Source organism: Balaenoptera musculus, chromosome 3 (assembly GCF_009873245.2).
Source record: "Balaenoptera musculus isolate JJ_BM4_2016_0621 chromosome 3, mBalMus1.pri.v3, whole genome shotgun sequence".
Lineage (NCBI taxonomy): Eukaryota > Metazoa > Chordata > Mammalia > Artiodactyla > Balaenopteridae > Balaenoptera > Balaenoptera musculus.
In genome coordinates, this window is record NC_045787.1 from 164,399,182 (window position 1) to 164,424,765 (window position 25,584).

The following is a 25,584-nucleotide window of genomic DNA, read 5'->3' on the forward strand; positions in this document are numbered from 1 at the left end:
GTTCATTCATCATGTAAGAACCTTGTAAGAGGGAAGGGGTAGGGACTTTGGAGACACACACAGAGGGGATTCTGACCTGTCTGCAGGGATGGGGGAGGCTTTTCAGAAGTGGTAATGTTTACTCTGAACCCTGAAGGATGCAGAGAGTTTGGACAGCCCTGGGGTAGTTGGCAGGAGGATGACAGAGTAGAAACACCAGCATCTCTACAGCACCACAGAACTGGGTTTGTAATTCTAGCTCTACTATTTAATATACAGAGCAAGCAGCACCACCTCAGGGTTTAAAAAATATTGTACAAATACTTATTGAACACTTACTATGTGCCAAGTGCTGTTCTAGGCATTGGGAACATGGTAGTGACCAAGACATAAGGTCCTTGTATTTGTACACTTCTCATACACTACCTGAGCCAACAAATGTATATAGTATGATTTCTTCCATGACAAGTGCCAGGCAGGGAGATGGGGACTGAGAAGATCTTCTTTAAGGAGGTAATCAGGGAAGGCTTCTTGAGGAGGTGACTTTTAAACTTAGGTGACTCTTTTTTTTTTCTTTTCTTTCTTTCTTTCTTCTTCTTTTTCTTTTTTTTTTTTTTTTTTTGGCCATGCTGCATGGATTTCGGGATCCTAGTTCCCCGACCAGGGATCGAACCCGGGTCCCTGCAGTGAAAACGCCAAGTCCTAACCACTGGACCACCAGGGAATTCTCATAAACTTAGGTGACTCTTAACTATGGATAAGAAGTATCCAGCATTATCACTGTTCCTTCAAAGACTTATTGTGAGGCATGCAATGGGACAGTTGACTGAAACAGATGCTCCCTAAGTGTGTAGCTTGGTGGTTAAGACAACTTTAGAGAGAGGCAGGCTGGGCCCTGAGTCCTGTGGACTGGTCATTTACATGGTGTCCCTCAGATTTATTCCTTGCCCTCCCCTTGTTTTTGGTATCAGAGGGGGGTTGACCCCTGAAAACTACATTTCCCAGGTTCCCTTGCTCACTGGCTTCCTGTTAGATTTGGCCAATGGGAAACTGTGGTGGGAGTTGGAGGCGGGAGGAAGAGAGAAGTCAGGGTATTTCTCCCCCTGTTTCTTTGCTGCAGGCAGTGGCCTTGTTGTCCCCTCCTTGGGTCCAGCTCCACTAACCCCCTTTGCCCTGCCACCCTGCAGCAGCTTCGTTTTTTTTCTTTTTTGGTCACGACGCGTGGCATGTGGGATCTTAGTTCCCCGACGAGGGATGGAACCCGTGCCCCCTTCAGTGGAAGCACAGAGTCTTAACCACTGGACCGCCAGGGAATTTCCCAACCCTGCAGCTTCTTACAGTTGCTATTCTTTTGATCACTTCACCTTCCGCACCTACCCCATCCAGCCCTTATGGCTCCTCGGCACCACACTCCTCATATTAAATTCCCTCCATGGAACCATCTAGTATGGCTTCTGTCCCTCAACAGACTGATGGCATGGTAGGCTATTCCCCTTGCCTTTCCTCCCTGACCTTCAGCTGAGGACACCCCCTACATCCCACAACTGTTGGGAGGTGAATGGAGGTGATCCTATCAGGAGCTGACCTTCCACAGTTCTTACTACGTATGGTTTGAAGCTCTATGTGCTCAGGCACTCATTTACCTCCACCACAATCCTAAGAGGTGGGTGCTGCTATTAGCCCTGTTGTTTTGTTTGTTTGTTTTGTCTTCATTGCTGCACACGGGCTTTCTCTAGTTGTGGCGAGTGGGGGCTACTCTTCGTTGTGGTGCGAGGGCTTCTCATTGTGGTGGCTTCTCTTGTCTCAGAGCACGGGCTCTAGGTGTGTGGGCTTCAGTAGTTGTGGCATGCAGGCTCAGTAGTTGTGACGTGCGGGCTCTAGAGCGCAGGCTTAGTAGTTGTGGCGCACGGGCTTAGTTGCTTCGCGGCGTGTGGGATCTTCCCGGACCAGGCATCGAACCCGTGTCCCCTGCATTGGCAGGCAGATTCTTAACCGCTGAGCCACCAGGGAAGTCCCAGCCCTGTTTTATATATGGGAAACCGAGGAACAGTGAGGTTCAAGTCACTTGCCCAAGGTCACATGGCTGGGAGGTGGCACTAGGAAGTCCTTCACGCACGCACATGCCTGCATAGTGCCTGGCACACGGACGGCAGTCGGCAAGGCTGGTGATAATGATAATCATTACATGTGGAGCTGGTCTCTGGTGAGTGCCAAGACTGGAGGTGATGCTGAAACTCCACCTTGGACCAATGCAGGAGCGGGCAGTCGCAGTGCATGCTGGTTGAAGGCCCTTCTGGAACCCACGACCTGGTAGAACAGTCCTCGGGCTCCTGCTGGCTCCTGTCCCAGCCCTGGAGGACAGGGGCAAAGGGCCTCTCTACAGCAGCTTTGGCTGGGAGCAGCTGCTCTGTGCTTAGCCAGGATCGATTTCCCTTCAAGTGGGCCGTTCACACTAACAAAGAGCTCCGGTGACCCAGGTGGCCATCACCGCCTCCTGCCCTCCGAGCGGAGGATGTGCCTCGTGGCCGGAGCTGTTTTCTTTGAGATCCATTTCTTTGAAAGCTCTGGAAAACTTCAAAGGATGGGCCGAGTCAGCCCCCCAATGTGCTCACCTGAATCTTGCTGGTGGATTTCTCTGCCTCTCTGTGTTGCTCTAACCAGCCCACCCTCAATGATCTTCCTGACCAGATCTTTTCTCTGCTCACACATGGTTATGGGCTGAACGATGTCCCCTCGCCACCCCACAAATTCATATGTTGAAGTCCGCACCCTCAGGACCTCAGAATATGACTGTACAGTTAAGTCCACCTCTATACAAATGAGTTCTGTTCTGAGATCATGTTCGTAAGTCCAACAAAGTTAGCCTAGGTACCCAACTAACACAATCAGCTATTGTGTACTGTACTGTAATAGGTGTATAATACTTTTCACACAAATAATACATAAAAAACAAACAAACACGAAAAATAAAGAAAACATTTTTAATCGTACAGTACAGTACCTTGAAAAGTACAGTACCAGCTACATCACCACTGCTTTTTCGCTTGCTTCCAGACATCCTGGGCTTGACATCCTGGGGGGATGCCCAGAGGAGCCACCAGTGTCAGGAGAGGAACATTGCAACCGTGAAACCATTGCTTGGCACGAAGGGAACCAGGGAATTCAATACCCCAGACTCTTTCCTCTGCCTGCCCCCCACCCCTGTCTCCTGTGGTCACACTCACTGGCCAGACGTCGCTGGAAGCTGGAGGGTGGGGGCTTCTGGGAGGTGGAGGCTGCAGGGGTCAGCCTCCCGGAGCACAGAGCGGCTGAAGAAGTGGGGAGGGAGGACCTGGAGGGGCAAACAAAATATCCAGCTCATCTCCAGGCCTCCCGATTTGAGCTTCAAATCGTGCACCATCTTCTCCCTACTGGAGTAGAATCTTTGCGAGAACAGGGATCTTTGCCTATCCTGTTTGCTGCTGTGTCTCCAGTACCTGGCACAGAGTAGGTGCTCAATCAATGTTTGTGGGATGCTTTTGCGCATGCTGTTCCCTTTGCCTGGAACCCTTGTAACCAGGCCCCGTAGCCATCCTCTGCTCTTACTTGTGCTCGCTCCATCACGGCTTTGTTGCGCTGTTTTATAATCGACTCTTTGTCTTTCAAATATCTTAGCTCCCTTAACCCTCAAAAACCAACATTGTCATCACTCTTCTCCGCTTTGAGGAAATTGAGGCGCAGAGAGAGTAACTCGCCCAAGGTAACCCAGAGCCAGGATTTAAATGCAGACTGTCTGAGCCCCAGATACTGGGCTACCTTTTTGGATTCCCTGTCAGCACCTATTTGCCTTTTTTTTTTTTTGGCTGCGCTGCACAGCTTGCGGGATCTTAGTTCCCCGACCAGGGATTGAACCCTGGCAGTGAAAGCACCGAGTTCTAATCACTGGGCCGCCAGGGAATTCCCTCTATTTGCTTATTTTCATACCAAAATCAATTTTATTGCACTCACGTGTATATTACATTGCCGATGTTAAGCTATTCGAATACACTAACAACCTCAGTGACATCAGTACTATTCTTAGCTCCATATTACTTAGTGGGGAAACGGAGGCCCAGGGTGGCTAAGTCACTCGCCCAAGGTCACACAGCAGAGCTGAGATCGGAACCCAGGTGACCTGGCCCCAGATTCGGTGCCCTAAATGATCACGCTCTGTTGCCTCACCTTGGCTGGGGGAATTGAATGCCTGTCTTTGAAATCCTGAATGTGAGTCCAAGGTGTAGCCAAAGGATAAAAGGTTTGGACCCCAAATTAACTTGCCACCCCCAGCGGCGCACACGGAGCCCACGGAAGTCAGTTTTCAGGCAGTGCTGATGCCTGGCTGTCCCTGTGAGTTATTAGCCAGCAGATTGGGCCCCTGTCACCTCCTGGCCACACTATCCAGCCTTCAAGGCCTCCCTCCCTCCATCCCCCGCCTGGGAGCCTCATAGCAAACACCTCCATTTTGTGCAGGGGCGTCCCTGGCTCCTGGCGTGAGATTCCTGAGCCAGTCACAGAAGGTCATCTTCCCCCGTGACGACCTTTTCCGTGCACCGACGGATTGATTTCAGAGATCCAACTCCAGCCAATGTGCCCATCCCCTACCGCAGGCACTGATGGCTGCAAATTTATGCCCAAGCCAGAAATTGAATTCCTATAGGTCGAGAGAATTGTCAGAAAAGCTCACCCAGGCTCATTTTTACTTCTGACAAACTTCAGGAGAGAGATTAAACCTGGGCCAGTGTCTTCCAGCAGCAGGGACTGTGGTGGCAGGGAAATGACCTTGATGTGGGTATTTTCCTTACATCCCCTGGCTTCACCCTGGCCTCCCAGAGCTGAGAAATAAAAAGCAGCCAGACCCACAGGCCTGTGTGGTTAAAGGGAATTCCCATTTCTAACCAGCTAATGTTAAAAAGGGGCAAGCTCTGTGTACCTAAAGACAAGTCTCTTGGTCCCTGTGGCAAATATTGAGCCATTCAGAGGGATGGGAAATAAAGCTTCTAATTCATCTCCATCACATGACAGCCAGGCCACTTCCTGCACCAGGTCCTGAGGCCGATTCAGTCTCGGCAACTTTGCAAGGTTCTAATTAATCTTCCCTGTGCTATGACAGAGAGGACATAAAAATGTGGGTAATGGGATGGGACTTCCCTGGTCGTCCAGTGGTTAAGACTCTGCATTTCCACTGAAGGGGTTGCAGGTTCGATCCCAGGTCAGGGAACTAAGATCCCACATGCCGCACAGTGAGGCCAAAAGATTTTTTTTTAAATGTGGATAATTCCGTAGCCCCTCACCCCCACTCTGCTGCCTGCCCGAAGGCCAGGAAGGAAGAAACAGAAATCAAATGATAGCTTTGGGAAGGAAGAATCCCCGTCTTGCTAGAAAAAAATCTCTCTCACTTGCCTTGAAAAATGAGACGTCTGATACAAATGTAGCTGCTTCCCTTTGGTACAAAAGCCCCTAAATATTAAAGAAATGAATCCTTGATGTCTACAAAGAAAGGATCAAAAACGAAACTTTCTGAAAGGAGAAGAGCTTTTATTTCGCTGTGAACTTTTCTAGATCTAGACTCTGGCAGGGATGCCTGCAGAACACGGAGTGCGGGAGGATAAAGAAATAAATGACTGCCATTCTTGTATTCATTCATTCATTCAGGAAGTGTCTGTGAAGAAGCTACTGCATGCCAGGCATTGGGCTGTGAGCCAGGGAAACCTCAGGGAGAAATTAGGACCTGCTTCCCACCCTTCAAAGCTGGTGGGGCATTCTACAAAGTCTCTGACCAGTAGTCCTCAAAACTGCCAAGGTCATGAAGAGCAAGGAAAGATGAAGAAACTATTACAGACCAGAGGAGATTAAGGAGATGTGACAACTAAATGCAATGTGGAATTCTAGATGGGATTCTGAACCAGAAAAGACATGAGTGGAAAAACTGGAGGAATCCCAGTAAAGTCTGGAGTTTAGTAAGAGTGATGAACCAATGCTGGTTTCTTAGTTGTGACAAATGTGCCATGGATATGTAAGATGTTAACAACAAAGGAAATCGGGTGAGGGGCGTATGGAAGCTCTCTGTCCTATCTTTACAATTTTCCTGTAAATCTAAAATCCTTCTGGGACTTCCCTGGCGGTCCAGTGGTTAAGACTCCATGCTTCCACTGCAGGGGAACGCGGGTTCAGTTGCTGGTTGGGGAACTAAGATCCCGCGTGCCCTGCAGCGCAGCCAAAAAATAAAATTAAAAAGGATCCATTAAAAAAAAAAAATAATTAAAAAGATAAAATATAAAATACTTCCAATATAAAAAGTTTATTTAAAAAAAAGTCAGCAGGGGACATGGAACAGTTCTAGAACAGTGCTGGTTCCGTGAATTGATATAAGAGCTCCCACTGACTGGGCAGTCACAATATACCAGGCACCATGACTGACTCTTGACATGTACCAATTCATCATTTTCACAAGAACCTTGTGAAGCCTGGCCGTTATTATCCCAACTTTTAGATGAGGAAACAGAGAGGTTAAGAAAGGCACAGAGGGGTTAAGCTACTTGCCCAAGGTCACACAGGAAGGAGTAGATCAGAATTTGGACTGAAGCAGCCTGTGTGATAAAGTCTACAGCTGGCACAGTATTTACTGAGCAGTTAGTTACTATACCCTTCAGAGGCTGACTAGAGAAACAACTCTTCTAGGGCTTTCGGGGATTTTAGTTCAGGGAATTGGTTACAAAGATGATGGAAGAGATGAAAAACTAAACAGAGATGGAAACGAAAACCAGAGATTAGCAACAGCCCAGAGCATTTATTCCCCTAGGACGGGTGGTGGTGGGGCGTTGGATAGAAGAGGTGGTATAAACAGAGCCCAGGTGTGGGACTATCAGTGGGGGCTGAAGCCATGGAACCAATGCTGGAGCACAGGAGGCAGGAAAGCAGGGAAATACCGCTGCTTCTCCCCTTGTCCTGCCCTCATATCCTCCATGTATGCCTCCCATTGGCTGAACCTTTCTGAAAGCAAAGGAGTGTGAGAGATGTAGTTCTCAACCATATGGAGCAGAGCAGGGGAAGGAAAGGATGAAAATTCAACCATCAGGCAGCTTACACTTAAGTGTGTGTGTGCATGGGGGGGACTAGGCAGGAAGGGGAAGGGGTGGTTTTGGTTCCCATTTTACAAGTGAAAGAGGCAAAGTGATCTGCTTAGAAACTCACAAAGAGTAAGTGGCAGATCCAGGATTTGGACATGTATTATGGGTTCAACCTCGTAGGGTTCTTCTGAGGATTGGTGACAAATGAGCTGCAAAGCCCTTAGAATAGAGCCTGGCTTACAAGATATGCTCCATAAATGTTAATTGTTATTGATGAGGAGGAGGATAATAATAATTACTATTACAACTACTGTCATTTTTATGATGCTAAAGGACCTTCCTTTGCATAGAACTGCTGTATCCCACTGTCACAGGACTCTGGGTGTGTATGGGTGTGTGTGTGAGGGGGTGGGGATGGGGACCATTTAAGGGAGGGGTCCATCCTGGAACCAGAACACCCCACTCTGCTGAGACCTGAGCAGATTTTCCCCGTGTGAAGGAGGAGAGGGAGAGTGTCCTAAGCAAAGAACACAACACGGACAAAGATCCAGAGGCAGAAAGGGGAACTGAAACAGCTGTATGTGGGTGAAGACAAGTAAACAGTGAGGCTGAGAATTCAGCCATACCCAAGTGGGCAGGACTGGTGGGTGCATCCAGGTGGCATTTGGGCTTTATACTGAGGGCACTGGGGGCCATGAAGGGTCCAATGTGGGGGGTGACACTTTGTAAATTTATTTATTTTTGGCTGCTTTGGTTCTTCGTTGCTGTGCACTGTTTTCTCTAGTTGCGGCAAGCGGGGGCTACTCTTCGTTGTGGAGCACGGGCTCTAGGCGCGCGGGCTTCAGTAGTTGCAGCACACGGGCTCAGTAGTTGTGGCGCACAGGCTTAGTTGCTCCGCGGCATGTGGGATCTTCCTGGACCAGGGCTCGAACCCGTGTCCCCTGCATTGGCAGGCGGATTCTTAACCACTGCGCCATCAGGGAAGCCCGGGGGTGACACTTTGAAAGCTGGCTCTGGCTTCTCTGGGGAGAATGGATCAGTGGATGCAAGGCTTGAAGCCAAGCTTCCATGGAGAGAGAGAGAGTCTTCTCCCATGAGCATAGCGGCTAAGAGTGAGGTCTTGAGAGTCTCACAGGCTGGGGTCCAAATTTCAGCTCAGACACTTGCTCTGTGAGTTTGGGCAACTAACTTTCCTCTCTCTGCCTCAGTTTTTCCATCCGTAAAATGGAGCTAATGTTAGTACGTACCTCATTGGGGGAGGGGAGCCTACAAGGATTTAAAATTTGTAAAGCAGCTTAAAAGAGCATCTTAGTTCGTTCAGGCTGCTATAACAAAAATACTGTAGACGGGGTGGCTTAAACAACAAAATTTATTTCTCACAGTTCTGGAGGCTGGGAAGTCCAAGATCAAGGTCCTGGTAGATTCAGTGCCCGGTGAGAACCAGATTCCTTGTTCATAGATGGTGTCTTTTCGCTGTATTCTCACACAGCAGAAGAGTTCAGGGAGCTCCCTGGGGTGTCTTATAAGGGCACTAATCCGACTCCCAAAGACCCCACCCCAAAATACCATCACATTGGGGATTATTTTTCAACATATGAATTCTGGGGAGACAGAAACAGTCTATAGCAAAGAGCACTCTATAAGTGTTAAATAAAATAAAAAACCAGTAGGAGAGAAGCAAGAAAAACTACAGTCCTGCAGCCTGTGGGACAGAAACCACATTTAGATAGACAAGATGAAAAGGCAGAGGGCTATATACCAGATGAAGGAACAAGAAAAAACCCCAGAAAAACAACTAAATGAAGTGGAGATAGGCAACCTTCCAGAAAAAGAATTCAGAATAATGATAGTGAAGATGATCCAGGACCTCAGAATAAGAATGGAGGCAAAGATTGAGAAGATGCAAGAAATGATTAACAAAGACCTAGAAGAATTAAAGAACAAACAAACAGAGATGACCAATACAATAACTGAAATGAAAACTACACTAGAAGGAATCAATAGTAGAATAACTGAGGCAGAAGAACGGATAAGTGACCTGGAAGACAGAATGGTGGAATTCACTGCTGCGGAACAGACTAAAGAAAAAAGAATGAAAAGAAATGAAGACAGCCTAAGAGACCTCTGGGACAACATTAAACGCAACAACATTCGCATTATAGGGGTCCCAGAAGGAGAAGAGAGAGAGAAAGGACCCGAGAAAATATTTGAAGAGATTATAGTCGAAAACTTCCCTAACATGGGAAAGGAAATAGCCACCCAAGTCCAGGAAGTGCAGAGAGTCCCATACAGGAGAAACCCAAGGAGAAACACGCCGAGACACATAGTAATCAAAGTGGCAAAAATTAAAGACAAAGAAAAATTATTGAAAGCAGCAAGGGAAAAACGACAAATAACATACAAGGGAACTCCCATAAGGTTAACAGCTGATTTCTCAGCAGAAACTCTACAAGCCAGAAGGGAGTGGCATGATATACTTAAAGTGATGGAAGGGAAGAACCTACAACCAAGATTACTCTACCCAGCAAGGATCTCATTTAGATTTGATGGAGAAATCAAAAGTTTTACAGACAAAAACCAGTAGAAGAGGCTTCTCATGGCTTTTAATCCCATCTCTCTGCTGAGAGCACCCAAATATGTATCTCTACCCAAACCCTCTCTCCTCCTCTCCCCAGCTACCTACTTGATATTTCCACTTGGAGGTGGTCACAAGCAGCATAAATGGAACATGCCTTCAGGCTGGACTCTTGATTTTCATCCCCACCCCACTCCACATGGGCTCCTCCTCCAGCCTTTTTCAGCTCAGTAAATGGTACCCCCCATCCATGCACTCCATTGCTTGGGCCCCAAAAGTTGGACTCATCCTCAACTCCCCTCTTTCCCTTCCACCCCACATCTAGTCCCTCAAATCCTGTGGGCTCTGCCTTTATATTTATTTAGCTGTGCCTCGAGGCATGTGGGATCTTAGTTCCCCAACCAAGGATCAAACCTGTGCCCCCTGCACTGGCAGCACGGAGTCTTAATCACTGGACCGCCAGGGAAGTCCCGGGCTCTGACTTTAAAACATAGGAATCTACCCATTTGCTGTCCCCATTCCATCTACCCTGGTGCAAGCCCTCATCATGGCTCACCTGGATGACTGTGGGCGTGAACAGCACATTCAAAGGCCCTGGGGTGATAAAGAGCTCAGGAGTCATTGGGAATCTGAATGTAGGCTGGTGAGATTCAGGAGACTCGAGTGAGGGTTTGTTTCTTCCCTGAGGGGTCTCCTCAAATGGGGTGTTATTGAGTGCTGGGGACGGGGAGGAACTTATCCTTTCTCAAAGCAAACTGGGGCTCTCGTGTTGTAGCCTGGACGCAGACCTCTGTCCATAAACCCTACCCTTAGGGCTGTCTGCGGGCATCCACGGTGTTTCCGACAGTCTGGGCCACACTGCAAGGGAATGGACTGCGTTTGTAAATTCTTGCACAAGGCAAGCCTTCTCCAGGGAGAAGGACCCCAGGGAGGGCAGTCAGTCAAACTCAGAGACCTGTGTCTCTTCCCACCTTTCCCAAGGAAGTCTATTTCATTCATTTTGGTCCACGTTGGCACTGTAATGGCAGAACCTAAGACATCCTGGAATGTATGTCTGGACCGGGGCCCAAGGGGCAATGGGGGTCTTCTGCCATGGCTTGGCTGGCTTCGGAGGGTGAGAGGTGATGTGTGCCAGCCTGAATAGCCTCTCAGGGCAAGATGGGTTATCTGCATTGGAAGGGGACGAATGAATAAATGAATTGGGAATTCCCTGGTGGTCCAGTGGTTGGGACTCAGTGTTTTCACTGCCAAGGACTTGGGTTCAATCCCTGGTCGGGGAGCTAGGATCCTGTAAGCTGCAGGGTGCGGCCAAAAAAAAAAAAAAAAAAAAAGAATGCATGAATGAATGAACTCACAGTCACCCCCCTCATCCCATCTCAGCCCCTTCCCTGGCCACAGACTCTCACAGGCCAAGCCCCAGCTGCTCAGACTGAGGGAGGTTCTGGTTCTCCATCTTGGCACCGGCGAGCTGATATCTTCTTTAAAGCCTGTCAAGCTTATCACTCAGCGGGGATTTGCCCCATACTGCTAGGTTTGACAGGGGCAGCCTGCTATTATCTCAAGCCCTCCAAAGGGACTCAGGCCCCATCACGGCTGAGACGTGGCAGATAGGTATGTCCCTGATCATTCATCACGGCCTTTCTGCCGTCCCTGCAGTCAGAGGGAAGCCGCCACCGCCTCTGTGCCTGCCTCAGATGATCTGCAACTTGATCTCAGCAAGTCCCTCCCTGGGAGAGACAGAAACCGATTTGGTGGTGGAGGGGAAAATGCATGGTGAATCCGTGATGGGCTGTTTGCCCATCAGCATCTAATCATTCAACAAACATTCATCATGCCTGGGGGATTCAGCAATGAGCAAAGCAGACAGAACTCCCCTTCCCCATGCTCTTTTCCATCTAGGGGGCAGAGGCAGGCTTTGAGCCAGTGGTCACACCCAAGAGGTCCCAATGGCCATTGTGATCAGGGCTTGAAGGAGAACAGGGGAGGTGCAGCATGGTGGTGTAGACTGTGGAGCCATGTGGCCTGTGTTCAAATCCCAGCTCCGCCACTTATAGACTGTGAAGCTCTGGGCAAGAGATTTGAGCCCTCTCTCCCCTAGTTTTCTTCACCTCTCAAAGGTAGATAATGACAGTGCCTGCCTCCTAGTGCCATGGTGAGAATTCCATCAGTTAAAGCATGCAAAGTGCTTAGAACAAGGCTTGACATACAGTAAGAAATACAAGTATTCGGGGCAAAAAGCACAGGATGCCTTGAGAAGTGGGTAACATGGGGAAGGGACAGTGGAGGCTGCTTTTGGAAGAGACGTTTATGCTTGAGCCCTAGAAATGGGGAAGAGTTAGCCCAGCCATGAGATGGGGCAAGAGTTTTGATGGCAGAGGGACCAACCAGTGCAAAGACCTGAAGGTGGGAAAAAGCATGGTGTGTTCCAGGAAGAGGAGGGTGCCTGGAGGATGGACCACAGAGAACACGGCCGTGTGAGCCTTGGGGTTTTGTTGTTGTTTTTCGTTGTTGTTGTTTTTTGTTTTGTTTTGTTTTGGCTGGACCGCATGGCATGTGGGATCTTAGTTCCCCTATGGGATTGAACCCGCGCCCCCTGCAGTGGAAGTGCAGAGTCTTAACCACTAGACCGCCAGGAAAGTCCCATGAGCTTTGTTGATTGCCTGTTACACTGAAACAGGACTCCCCTCCACCAAATTACATCAGGGAGATGTAACTAGGACCAGAAACCGAACTGGCCGAGTCACGTGGCGAGTAGGACGGAGCAGTGTCTCTGTCTGTCTTTGGTAGGACTCGACACCCTGTCTCTCTTTCTCTCTCTCGCTGCCATCTGGCTGTGACTTCTCATCATCTTGCATTCTCAGCCCCAAATCCAATGGACTTTCACCCATTCTTCCAGATCATCTCAGTTCAGTGCCCGCATCAAATTCAAACAATTTTGACTTCAAGAAGTTACCGAATTGGCTTTAGAGCATCATGAGGATTATATTAATAACAATAGCAAACACTTCTGTAGCACTTACTACATGCTGATGACTGTTCTAATCGCTCACAAGTATAGTATTTTTTTTTTTTTTTTTGGCCACGCCATGCGGCATGCAGGATCTTAATTCCCCACCCAGGGATTGAACCCGTGCCCCGTGCATTGGGAACGTGGAATCTTGACCACTTGACCACCAGGGAAGTCCCCTCTCACACGTATGGTATTGACTCATCCAAGCTTCCCAGCAACGCTGTGAGGTAGGTACAAATTATCGTGTCCAATTTACAGATGAGGACACGGAGGCACGGGGAGGTTAAACAACTCACATGGCAAGTGAGTGGCCAAGCCAGGACATCAACCCAGGCAGCCGACCCTCAGACCCTGCTCTTAACCACCGGGCTCTACTCTACCAGCTGAGTAGGAAGAAGGAATATCCAGAAGAAACGAGTCATTTCCATTGTAAGGATGTTGTCTGGAAAGATGCTGGTGACATCACACGGACTCCTTTTTGGGAGGACCGTGGGAGAGATCCTTGCCTGTTCTTGGTACTAAAAATAGTTAAGTTTTCTCTGAGCATCTGGTGTGTTTTTGTTTCAGGACACTGGGAGCCGCATAAATGACCAGCTTTCCCTTTTTGAGTTGGCTGCTAAGGAGCTTGAAGCCAAATTTATGGCCCAACCATATGCTGGTTGTTCAAGTTTTTAAGGGACGGGTTTTTCTTAGCCTCACTTCTGGCTCTATGTCCCCACTTTTTCTCTCTCTTCCTTGCAAAAAAAAAAAAAAAAAAAAAAAAAAAACCACAAAACTTTAAACGGACTGAAAAACAACTTCAGAAGAACAATATGTGTTTATTGTAGAAAACTTAGAAGGTAAATTTGAAGATGGGGATAAAAATCCCTGCTTGTCCCCGATTTTAATGGCTGCATAGTATTCCCTCTTGTAGAGTTTTAAAATCAATGCCCCTACTGGCAAACGGCTGGAGGGGAAAAAAATTCCAGTTGTCCAATTTTAGACAGCACTTTAATGAGCATTCTTGTAGCAATTGAGTGCTTGTCACATGATTTCCCTGGGCTAAATTCTTAGTCTCAGATTGGCTGGGTTAAATACAAATGCAGAAACCTTAAGGCTTTGGCTCTGGATTGGCAGACCGCCCTCCAGAAATATCTAATTCCTGTTCTCCTATTTAATTGGAGCTATCGTGTGGTATTTTACATATCCTTGTAAACCACTTGCAGTCCTCTCTGGAACAAGGCAGCCAACAAATAAATATATGAGCCCCAAGCCACTTCTGCTTCCTGATTAAATTATCCAGCCTCAAACGCAATAATATTCTTGACTTATTAAGAGGCAGCTGCTTGCTCTTTTCCTGTTTGCTAATCCCCAATAGCCAGTGCTCAATGGTTGGCTGCCCCTGGGATCCTGTAGCAATCCCTTGGCCGCCGGAAGAACCAAGAATTGTTTTTTGAACCAAGACGTAGGTGACGGAGCTGTAGGCTGAGCTGATGATCCCGGACGCGAGAGCTAGAAAAAGTTTTCCTGCGTGTCTTGTACTCAGTCAATCCTGGACCTGTTACAGAGACTGCTGCTTAATCGGGGCAGCAGCCTGGGTGAAAGCATTTGAAAAATCCCAGCCAGAAAAGGCAATATGAGGAAGAGCTACTTGAATGCATTGTTTACCTGCTTAGAGCCCATTAGCAAGAATATTGAACTTGAAACCAGCAGCTCAGCCAAGAGAGCGGCTGGCTTCCCCATTGCATTTGCCACATGTGAGGTGAGACAGGCCACCAGATCAGAAGTGTCTGTACCGGGAGAGCTCCGCGGCTCTCACACCTGCTGTTATAAACATTTCCCTTAGTTATAGGCGTTCTCTATCCCTCGGACTGTGACCTTTGAGAATTCATGACTTTGGTTTGAAGCTAAACCCAGTCTGAGAGAGCTGGCCTTTGGACAGTCAAACACGGAGCCTTCCAGGACATTCCAATGGGTTCCCAAGGACGTGAATTGACTGTGTATTTGAACTTGAACCCAATGGGCGAAACTCAGGCTCTTGGCCTTGCTGAGATTTGGCAGCCAAACCCCGAGCATTTAATTACGCTGCTGCAGAGAACACTCCAGTTAGGTGCGTCCAACGCAGACAATTATTTTAGGAAAGCCGTGGAGGCCTTCTCTCTGCGCCACTTAAATCTTGCTTCTCTTTTACAATTCAATATTTCGTGTGTTGAGAGAAAATGGCTTGTTTGCTTCAAAGGACACGCTACAGAATGTAGGAAGGGGATGTTAATTATGTTGAACCGGGCTGCTTTGTCTCTGCACAAATGAGAACCTTCAGGGGGTTCTATCCAAATTGCTTGGGGATCAGAGCCAGGGGAGCACAGATGGAGATGTTTGGATTCAAGTTCATGGTTTTGTCTTTTTTGTTTTTGTTTTTTAAGAACTGTATTTGTCATGAAAAAAGGTGAAGCTAGTTCTGCATTCTCCTAGAACCAAAGGGGAAGGCACTCCTGAATCACTTTTCTTTTTTTTTTTTAAAGTTTTATCTTATACTGGAGTATAGTTGATTTACAATGTAGTGTTAGTTTCAGGTGTACAGCAAAGTGATTCAGTTATACATATACATATATCTATTCTTTTTCAGATTCTTTTCCCATACAGGTTATTACAGAATATTGAATAGAGTTCCCTGTGCTATACAGTCGGATCTTATTGATTATCTATTTTATATAGAGTAGTATGTGTATGTTAATCCCAACCTCCTAATTTATCCCTCCCCCTCTGGGTCACCCTTTTTGTCTTAGGCCATCTTTCTTGGTTTTGGTCAGGCTTCTTCAGGAGCAGAGCTGGATGAGAGGAGTTGAGTGCAAATACTTAGCTGGGAGGCGATTCCAGGAGGAACCAGTGCCAAAAGGGAGATGGGAAGTGAAGGAAACCCAGGCAGGGCAATCTAAGGGTGCCACTGTGGGCACCTGGAGCACAGATCCCCATGGGATCCTCTGGGAAACTGCAGGCAGCAGGCACCCCAGAGTTCTCCCACTGGAGAGGCGAGAGGGCTGGTATTTATCACGAACTCCGTGGGGACTTCCGGGTGGGAGGTGCTTCTGCCTGCCCAGTGCAAAGGCTGGGTGGGCTCCGACCACACGAGGAAGCCCTTGGCATTGGGGATCCTGGGCGCTCTGCAGTAAGGCTGGAGTGTGGGCTCCACCTGGACCATGCCTGCGTGCAAGGGAGCCTGGGAAGGTGAGTGACTTCATTCTTCCGCCGGGGAAACATGGACTCGTAAAGAGGGGGTTCCCTCAACCTCCGAAGTGTGTACATAAGGCTCAAAGAATGACTAATTACAATAGTTTCAGATGGTATCTATGAATGGTTTATTTATTTATTTTCTTATAAATTAGCGGAGGAGTCAAGCTCATCTGTACAGTGATATCACTTGCTCACATTCCAATAAGCTTACAAAAAAAAAAAAGGCTTTATTGAGTGGGAGAGAAAAAGGTGGGCTAACAGCTGGAGTCTCTGGGACTGCTCATAACTCACAGCCTGGCTTATCTCTGCTACAGCTCATGGGAACAGCCTCTGCAGGGTGATAAGTAGCGGCTGTGCAAATGATCCATGATGGTGAAGCTTTGTTTCTCTGTAAAACACTTGGGGTTTTATCAGACTTTCTTCCCTGTCTTAGGAATGCATTCTGGATAGGACCAGTATCTTCTACTTCCCATCTCCTCGGTTTCCACCCATCATCGCTTGCCTGGACTCTTGCAGTCACCTCTGCCCTGGTTTCCCACCCTTGCCACCCCACACCCACAGTCTGTTCCCCCCACGGCCGCCAGGGGGCGCTTGTGAACACCTGGATCAGGTCCTGTCCATCCTATGCACAGAACCCTCCTTGGCTCCTACCTCACTCAGAGTAAAAATCAATGTCCTCCCCATGGTCCACAAGGCCCTGCACATGCTGTCCTGTCCCATCCCTGTCCTCATCTCCCCCACCCCACACACAATCTCCCCCTTGGTGACTCTGTTCTAGCCGCACTAGCCTCCTCCATGTTTCCTAAACATACCAGGCGTGGTCCGGCCTCAGGGCCTTTGCACTTGCTGTTTTCTCTGCCTGGAACATCTTTCCCCAGATATCCTCATGGCTCCTCCCTCACCTCCTTCAGGTCTTTACTCAAATGACACCTTCTCATTAAGCCCTTCCCAGGGCCCCTAAAATTGCAATCCCTAACCACCCCCCAACCCTAGCATCCTCCATCATTTCTTCCCTGCTTTACTTCTCTCTATGGCACTCATCACCCTTTAAATACTTGGTGTTAACTTATTTGTTTATTTCTGTTGCTCTTCACTTTAATGTAACTCCTAGAGGAGCTTTTGTGTTTGTGTTTTGTTTACTATGTTTTCAATATCCAGAACAGAGCCTGACACACAGTAGGAGCTTAACAAATATTTGTTGAACAAATGAGACCACCATGCCCTGATTAAAAACAAAAAGACTGGGGCTTCCCTGGTGGCGCAGTGGTTGAGAATCTGCCTGCCAATGCAGGGGACACGGGTTCGAGCCCTGGTCTGGGAAGATCCCACATGCCGCGGAGCGGCTGGGCCCGTGAGCCACAACTACTGAGCCTGCGCGTCTGGAGCCTGTGCTCCGCAACAAGAGAGGCCGCGATAGTGAGAGGCCCGCGCACCGCGATGAGGAGTGGCCCCCGCTTGCCACAACTAGAGAAAGCCCTTGCACAGAAATGAAGACCCAACACAGCCAAAATAAATAAATAAATTAATTAAAAAAAGAAAAAAAGATCTTCCTTACTTCTATGAATTCCAAAGGCTGCATAGTAGTAGTCTATTATATATATAAAAAAACAAACAAACAAAAAAAACAAAAAAACAAAAAGACTGGGACTTGTGACTGATTCCAGTACGTTCTGGGGAAGCTCAAGGGGGCCTGATCTGGGGGCCCAACACGTTCCATCCAGTGAGGATTCAATGCTTTTTGAACAATGTTTCTCCAATCCCTCCAGATATTGGTCAGAATTTGTGTGCCAAAAGTGTCCCTTCCTCTCTCCCCTTCTCCTGGCTCACTCATCCCTCAAGTTCAGCTTACTTGTCCCTTCCCTGGGGCACCTCCTCTGAGACCCTCAGCCTGGGAGGGTCTGTTACTCTCTGTACTTTCTTTGTAGCATTCATTGCAGCATATAGTTCTAGAAGTAATGGCAGGATTGCATAATTCATGTCTGTCTCCTCCACATCCATGGGCAACAATCAATATGCTTTCTTCGTCTCTCTCTTCCTAGTCCCTATCCCGGACCCATGCCTGGCATAGAATAGGCACTCACTAGATATTTTCTAATAATTTTGGAAAATTATGGCTCTGATGAACATGAGCCATAGGACACACGCATCCCTTAAAAACTTGAACAACCAGCGTCAGTTCCCTGATGAACATGAGCATTTCAAATGTTCTGATAAGTCCTGCATTAAAGAAACTCGTTTCAGGAACTCCCTGGTGGTCCAGTGGTTGGGGCTCTGTGCTTTCACTGCTGAGGGCCCGGGTTTGATCCCTGATCGGGGAACTAAGAGCCCTCAAGCCGTGTAGCATGGCCAAAAAAAAAAAAAAAAAAAAGAAAGAAACTCATTTCACTCAGCAATGGACAAACATATTTGACCTCAGAGTACCCTCTTCCCAGCATGCCTGCTAAGATTGCTAGGGTTCCAAGGAGCGTGGTTTGGGAAGCACGGCCATAATTGATCCCTGAATTATCTGAGCAGCATCAACTGACTTGAAGTTTAGTTTAGGAGGAGTCTAAAAGTGACGCCTTCTAGTCAAGGGCTTGGAGGTCTCTGCAAGGAATCTGTCACCCTTTGGCCATCACCCTCCCTCTTCTCAAGAACAGGGGATGGGGGAAGGGGGAATGACAATAGTAGAGTTGTGCTTAGTGGCCCCCAAGATATATCCAGAGCCCATCTGTCACTGTGGGTTGAGAAGCAGAGAGGAAGTTTCAGGTTTGAGGGTCGGTAGGAGTCTGGGTCTATGTTCTAATGGTGGTTATGGAGGCATTGTTGCATGCGTTTGAGAGAATGAATTCCCCTCTTTGGAAGGGCTCAAATCCCACAATTCCTTGCCGTGTTCCTTCACCCCTCATACCTCAGTATTACCATCTGTAAAATGGGTCTCCCGGAGGAGGGATTGAGATCACACACGTCTGGCACTTAGCACATGGTCTGGCACATTCCGAGGGTCCAGCAAAAGACGTCTGTCATCTCTCCGGGGCCCCCTTTCTCTCCCAGGAGTGATGGGGTGATTCCCCCATTGGGTTCCCACTCTCTGACCCCGACCTCCCCGCAGACCCTCTTCCAAAGCCCAGAGGAAGGCTGGCAGCTGTACACCTCGGCCCAGGCTCCCGACGGAAAATGCATCTGCACGGCCGTGATCCCCGCGCAGAGCACCTGCTCCCGCGATGGCCGGAGCCGGGAGCTGCGGCAGCTGATGGAGAAGGTAAGAACCTTCCAGCTTCCCTTGTGAAAATCTCCCAATTCCCACCCTGCCCTCTGCCCCATCCAGGTCAGCCGGGGCCAGATCTAGCCATGCAGATTATTCAGAACTGGTGGATGACCTGGCTCCCCTCCAGGTGGATATTTCGGTCAGTATCTGTTTAGTGCTTTCTTTGGAGGAGAAGCTGAGCGCTGTATGGGGACAGGGAAGGAGAACCCCAGTGGCAGCATCTGAGTCTTCGGTGCGTGAGCTCTGGCCCCACCACGCACTCAGCCAGACTCACCTGCTAAGAAGGGTCTCACCCTCCATCCCAAGAGACTTACGTAAAGATGCCTTCCCCTTCTGATTGTGGTTGATATAAACTGGTCCCCATTCAATACATTCCCAAGGATATTTCGGTGCCCTTTAGAGGCCGACTGCTGTCCCTTGCCACTAGCCAGCTGAACTGCCCATTAGTCACCTCTGATGTCAGTGTTGAAAGGGACTAGCAACTTCCCACCGCCATCCTGTAGAGGAGGAAGCTGAGGACAGAAGAGACCCTGTTGGCACTGGAGTATTCCACCCATTAACTCTGTAGGATCCTGCCCTGCCCGTGACACCGGAACTGCTTTCCCCAATAGTGCAGAATGGCCATGTGGTGTCCCCTGATTGTTGACCATGACCGTAAAAATGTTTTGTGGCATCCAGGATGGGTATCAGGCTCTTGGCTTTCTGAGAACTTCCAAGTGTCACGTGAACGATGGTTCAGGAAAGTCTGTGTATTTCAACAAGCATCCAGCATTGCCTCTGAGTTCACCTTGGCCAGGAGGAACTCAACTTAGCCAAGTGGAGGTGGGAGCTAGGGGGCCCTCGGTCTGGATTAGGGCAAGGGGAAGTTCAGTTCCCTCATTTAGCCTAAAAGTATTTATTGAGCATCTAGTATTTATTTAGCATTCAGCTGTGGACAAGCCAGACACTGGGTCTGCCTCTGAGGATCCCACCTAAAGGAGACAGATGAATAAGAACGTTCCAGGTAGTAGTCATAGCTGGAAAGTATTGTAAGGGGGAGAGGGCGAGTGGCTGCTTAAGGCAGGGTGATCCGGGAAGGCCATTCTGAGGAGGTGATGCTGGAGTTGAGATGTGAAGGATGAGGAGGAGCCAGCAGCGAAGACAAAGGGAACAGCGCTCCAGGTAGAGAGATCAGCAAGTGCAAAGGCCCTGAGGAGGGAAGAAGCTTCAAATCTATGTGAGCGAAGTCGGGCTGGTGGTCGCGGTGGATGAACACGGCGAGTAGGCAGGCAAAGGGGCAGGACCAGCTCACAGGGTCTGCAGGGGAAGGTGATCCAATCTTCCTTTTGAAAAACTCCCTCTCGGGACTTCCCTGGGGGTCCAGCAGTTAAGACTCCACGCTTCCACTGCAGGGGGCCCGGGTTCGATCCCTGGTCGGGGAACTAAGATCCCACACGCCTCACAGTGTGGCCAAAAGAAAAAAGAAAAAAGAAAAAAGAAAAAGCTCTGTCTGGCTGCTCTGTGGAGACTTGACTGCTGGGGACGAGAGTGGAGGCAGGGAGAGCAGGGAGGAGGGGAGAGGTGGGAGATGGTGATGGCCAGACTAGTAGCCGATGGATGGATTGAGCATGCCATTGGGAGCTCAGGTTGCTGGTAAGGTTGGGAGGAGAAGGTTAGTGGGGTGTTTGTCTGGCCTCTGGCCCCTCCAGGTCTTGTGTGTGGCATCCCGGGGACGGGGACAGGAGTGTGGCTCTCCCTAACCCTCCCAGTTCCTAGGTTCAGAACGTCTCCCAGTCCATGGAGGTCCTTGAGTTGCGGACGTACCGTGACCTCCAGTACGTGCGAAGCATGGAGACCCTCATGCGGAGCCTGGATGCGAGGCTCCGGGCGGCCGACGGGTCCCTCTCGGCCAAGAGCTTCCAGGTGGGTCCTTCTGGGTTCAGGTCAGAGGTCAAGAGAAGAATTGGGATCGGTGCCCATTAGTTCCCAGCGTGGGGGTCACATCTGGGAAGGACCGAGTGTTGGCTGGCCCAGATCTAGGGTCCACTGTGGGCTGGGCCAGGTGTGCATCAGAGATAAGGGGGGAAGTTGTGGGTTGAAGGTCGGGCTCAGGTCTGGGTCACTGGTCAGGGGTTGGGATCAGCAGTGGTTCCACCTTGGGAGCAGGAGCTGAAGGGCAGGATGACGGAGCTGTTGCCCCTGAGCTCGGTCCTGGAGCAGTACAAGGCGGACATGAGGACCATTGTGCGCCTGCGGGAGGAGGTGAGGAATCTCTCCGGCAGCCTCGCAGCCATCCAGGAGGAGATGGGCGCCTACGGATACGAGGACCTGCAGCAGCGGGTGATGGCACTGGAGGCCCGGCTCCACGCCTGTGCCCAGAAGCTGGGTATGCCTTGCTGCTTGATCTTGACCCCTGGCCTCCACACCCAACCCCCAAAACCCTCTGTGTGCCCAGGGCATGCTTTTGACCTCTAACTTCGAAACTTTGACCCTTGACCTCCCTACCCAAGGCCAAAAATAGACCCAGAAGCTGGAAATGCTCCTGACCCTACACTTTCAGTCCCTCACCCCCAACCTAACTCCACCTTGGGACCAGATTTCTGGATCCTTCCTCAGCCCTGTTCCCAGCTCTTCAGTTTTCTCACACTACCTCATCCTTGCCCTGCCTCCCTTGCGCTCTTCCCATCCTCCGCTCTCATCCCCCCCTGTTCCTGCTTCCCAGGCTGTGGGAAGCTGACGGGGGTCAGTAACCCCATCACCGTTCGGGCCATGGGGTCCCGCTTCGGCTCCTGGATGACTGACACGATGGCCCCCAGTGCGGATAGCCGGGTGAGTGACTGTGCCCACGCCAGGGGTCAGAACCTATACTGGGGAGGAGACATAGCCTGTGGCTGGCCCTAGGTGCCAAGCGGTTCCACATTGATGATTATCTTGTAGGGCGGAGTGTCCTAGGGTCTCCAGGGCCCTTGGACCTCCCCCTGACTGTCTAGCGACCACCAAGTGACCAAGAACTTTCCAGCCCTGTGAATCCATAAGTCAGCTGACCTCCAATGACTGTATAGAGACTAATGCTTACTAGTACTAATGACCAGCTCCCAGTGACCACTGACCGCAAAGTAACCACCAGTGACCAGTGCCTTCCCGAGGACTAGGACCTACCAGCACCACTCAGTGACCTTTAAACTTCCGGTGGCCACCATGGTCACAATTGCCTATCACCTCTGATCCACAGGAACCATCTATGAACTGCCTAGTGACTGTCCTAGTGATGGATGTTGGTCCCTGGGCAGCCACTGAGTGTCACAGATTAGAGGCAGCAAATAGCCACTGCCCCACTGTGATCATTGGTCTCCCAGACATCCTGGTGGTTCAACCAAGGGGTTAAGAGCTTGGGTTTGGGGGGAATTCCCTGGTGGTCCAGTGGTTAGGATTGGTGCTTCCACTGCTGGGCCATGGGTTCAGTCCCTGGTCAGGGAACTAAGATCCCGCAAGCCACGAGGCACCAAAAAAAAAAAAAAAGAAAGAAATCAGACTTGGAGTTATATCCCGCTTCTACCAATTCTTAGTAGCTGGGAAACTTGGGCAGGTTCCTTAATGTCTCTGAGCCTCAATTTTCCTTATCTTCAAAACGGTTATGATAACATCAGCGTTACAGTTTTTAGGATGCTTTGCCCAATAACCAGTGCGAGTAAGGGCACTCACAAATGCTAATACCATGGTGACAGCGAAAGATGTTGATGGAGAGGATGCTGCGTTCATGCCGGTCACCTCGTGGTTACAGGAATTACCCATGGGCAATGGATGCACGTGACCTCTTACCGCCCAAGGGCAGCCTAATGACCAGTAGCCATCCCATATCCAATGACCAGTGCACTCCTAGGCCCAGTGAGTCACCGGGGACTGCAATTTCCCCGATTCTTGGGGATCAAGCACTGTCCTCTGAGTGTCTGAGACCAATAGCACTCCCCAACCAAATGATCCCAGTCACTGGGAGGTCATGAAAGGTCACTGGACATCCCATGACTGAGTAATGACCACTTAGTGACTGTTGATCCCTAGTGACCATATGATTCCTGAGTGGCTGCTGGGACCTTTGGGTCATCGGTGGTGGTCCACCAGTGACCAGCAGCTCTCTTGCAGGTCTGGTACATGGATGGCTATTACAAGGGCCGGCGGGTCCTGGAGTTCCACACTCTGGGAGACTTCATCAAAGGCCAGAACTTTATCCAGCACCTGCTGCCCCAGCCGTGGGCAGGCACGGGCCATGTGGTGTACAACGGCTCCCTGTTCTACAACAAGTACCAGAGCAACGTGGTGGTCAAGTACCACTTCCGCTCGCGTTCTGTGCTGGTGCAGAGGAGTCTCCCTGGGGCCGGCTACAATAACACCTTCCCCTACTCCTGGGGTGGCTTCTCGGACATGGACTTCATGGTGGACGAGAGCGGGCTCTGGGCCGTGTACACCACCAACCAGAATGCAGGCAACATCGTGGTCAGCCGGCTGGACCCGCACACCCTCGAGGTCGTGCGGTCCTGGGACACCGGCTACCCCAAGCGCAGCGCCGGCGAGGCCTTCATGATCTGTGGCGTGCTCTACGTGACCAACTCCCACCTGGCCGGGGCCAAGGTCTACTTCGCCTACTTCACCAACACGTCCAGCTATGAGTACACAGACGTGCCCTTCCACAACCAGTACTCCCACATCTCCATGCTGGATTACAACCCCCGCGAACGGGCCCTCTACACCTGGAACAATGGCCACCAGGTGCTCTACAATGTCACCCTCTTCCACGTCATCAGCACCGCTGGGGGCCCCTAGGGGCCGCCATCGCTCACGCAGCCACGCGAGGGCCACGGGAGCCCTTTCTCCTCCGCCTGTGTCCCTCCAAGTTTATCTTTCTGTCTCTGTCCTGCCCTCTCTCTCTCTCTCTCTCCCTCTCCCCTCCTGTACTGTTTTTTCTCTCTCCACCTTTGCGCCCAGCTTTCATTCTCCGCTTCTGTATTTCTGTCAGTGCGTTTTCTCAGTATTGTCTCTTCTTTACTGATCTCTGATTTTGATACTTCGCTCTTTCTTTTTATTGAGGCCTCTCTATCTTTTGATCGATCTGACTCTCCAGCTCTCTATCTCTGCCTGTCTCTCTTCCCTCCCTCCCTTCCCTCTTCGCGTCCCACCCCCTCCTCCTCCTCCTCCTCCTCCTCCTCCTCGCTCCACGTCCCCGCCTCCCAACCCGAGGAGTTGAGTGCACGGATGCTTCTTTTTTTATTTACACTTTTTCTTTCCGGGTTGCTGGAATAAACGGGACCTTTGACATTTGATGCTTCAGCTGCTGTGTGTGTCTGGAAGGGGCAGAAGAGGCAAGGGGGAGGGTGAGCCTGGAGGCCCATCCCAGCTGGGTCCCCTTGTCCCAGGCCACAAGCTTTGTGAACAGGGGCAGGTAAGCCCAGCCCGGGGGTTGTGGATGGGCAAGGGCCATGGCAGGGCGAGCCCTTTGGGAAGACAGGCGAGGATACCCAATCCAAAGTTGTTTCAATTGATCCAAACAACATGATCCAAATAACCAAGAACTCTATCACAACGATGAAGACTGGCCTCAAATGAATATTCTTTGTCACTGTTTTTTTTTTTTTTTTCACTCACTGATCACACAGGTGAATCATTGACCCACCTGGCAACTTTTAAAATGGGTTTTTTTTTAACAATCTGGCTGCTTTTAAGAATATGGGTATGAGAGGGTAGCACACAGAATTTTTCCTTTTTCTTCTCTTTTTGCTTTGTAACATCAAAATCATTTTGTATGAGTTGCACCTGTTCTGAGTTAGCTGATAAAAAAAGATAGCAAGTCTGAAAGTGTGGAGGGGCCCTTCTGCTGGACACACCCAGGCCCTGTGCCTGGGCTTGGGCAGGGATAGTCCCTGACGTGGGGACCGACGTGGGGACCGGAGCTCCTGGAGGGGAAGGACGGGCAAAGCTAGCAAGTATCAGAGAGAGGAAGGGAAGGGGTGTGTGAGCGCGTGGGGAAGAGACTGAAGTAAGCACAGGCCAAGTCCTCAGGAACCTTGGCAGTGTGACTAAGGTGGGGTGGGAGGGGGTCACAGAAGGGGAAAAACAAAATGAAGGCTTTATTTTAACCAGATCTTTGGTAGCCTGGGTGACACACTGCAAGGAGACGGGGGAGACAGTCGCCTCTGAAGCTGTGGCCGGGAACAAAGGTAGTGTTGACCACTCCCCACCCCCGCGTTGGCCCCAACACACGGCCCCCCCCTGAAATCTCCAGCAGAAACATTGCGCAAACAGCCCCACCGGCCCAGACAACCCCCCCGCCCGCCCCCGCTGAGGCCACGGAGGCCAAACTTGCTCCTCTGGGAGGAACCCTCCCTCCCTGTCTCCCCGTCTCTAATTAATGGCCTGATTAAATCATCTCCGCTCCGTGCTGGCATCTCCCGGAACTCGGGACGCTGGGGCCGCATTGCCGATGAAACCAATGAATAATAAATGCGAC

General features: G+C 49.9%; 1 protein-coding gene across 4 annotated transcripts in view; it reads left to right on the forward strand.

Moving 5' to 3' along the window:
* Positions 1-24,400, forward strand: part of OLFM2 (olfactomedin 2) — a 62,549-nt gene extending 38,149 nt beyond the window's left edge. For 2 of the 4 annotated variants that reach the window (XM_036849407.1, XM_036849406.1), the window contains exons 2-6: positions 18,951-19,100; positions 20,862-21,008; positions 21,252-21,471; positions 21,808-21,914; positions 23,226-24,400. In XM_036849407.1, coding sequence (XP_036705302.1) covers positions 18,951-19,100; positions 20,862-21,008; positions 21,252-21,471; positions 21,808-21,914; positions 23,226-23,903 — 1,302 coding nt within the window. In that variant the 3' untranslated portion in view covers positions 23,904-24,400. Of the gene's footprint in view, positions 1-18,892; positions 19,101-20,854; positions 21,009-21,251; positions 21,472-21,807; positions 21,915-23,225 lie in introns of those variants that run through there. The other 2 variants (XM_036849409.1, XM_036849408.1) reach the window with 2 other exon arrangements.
* The last annotated feature ends 1,184 nt before the right edge of the window (positions 24,401-25,584 follow it).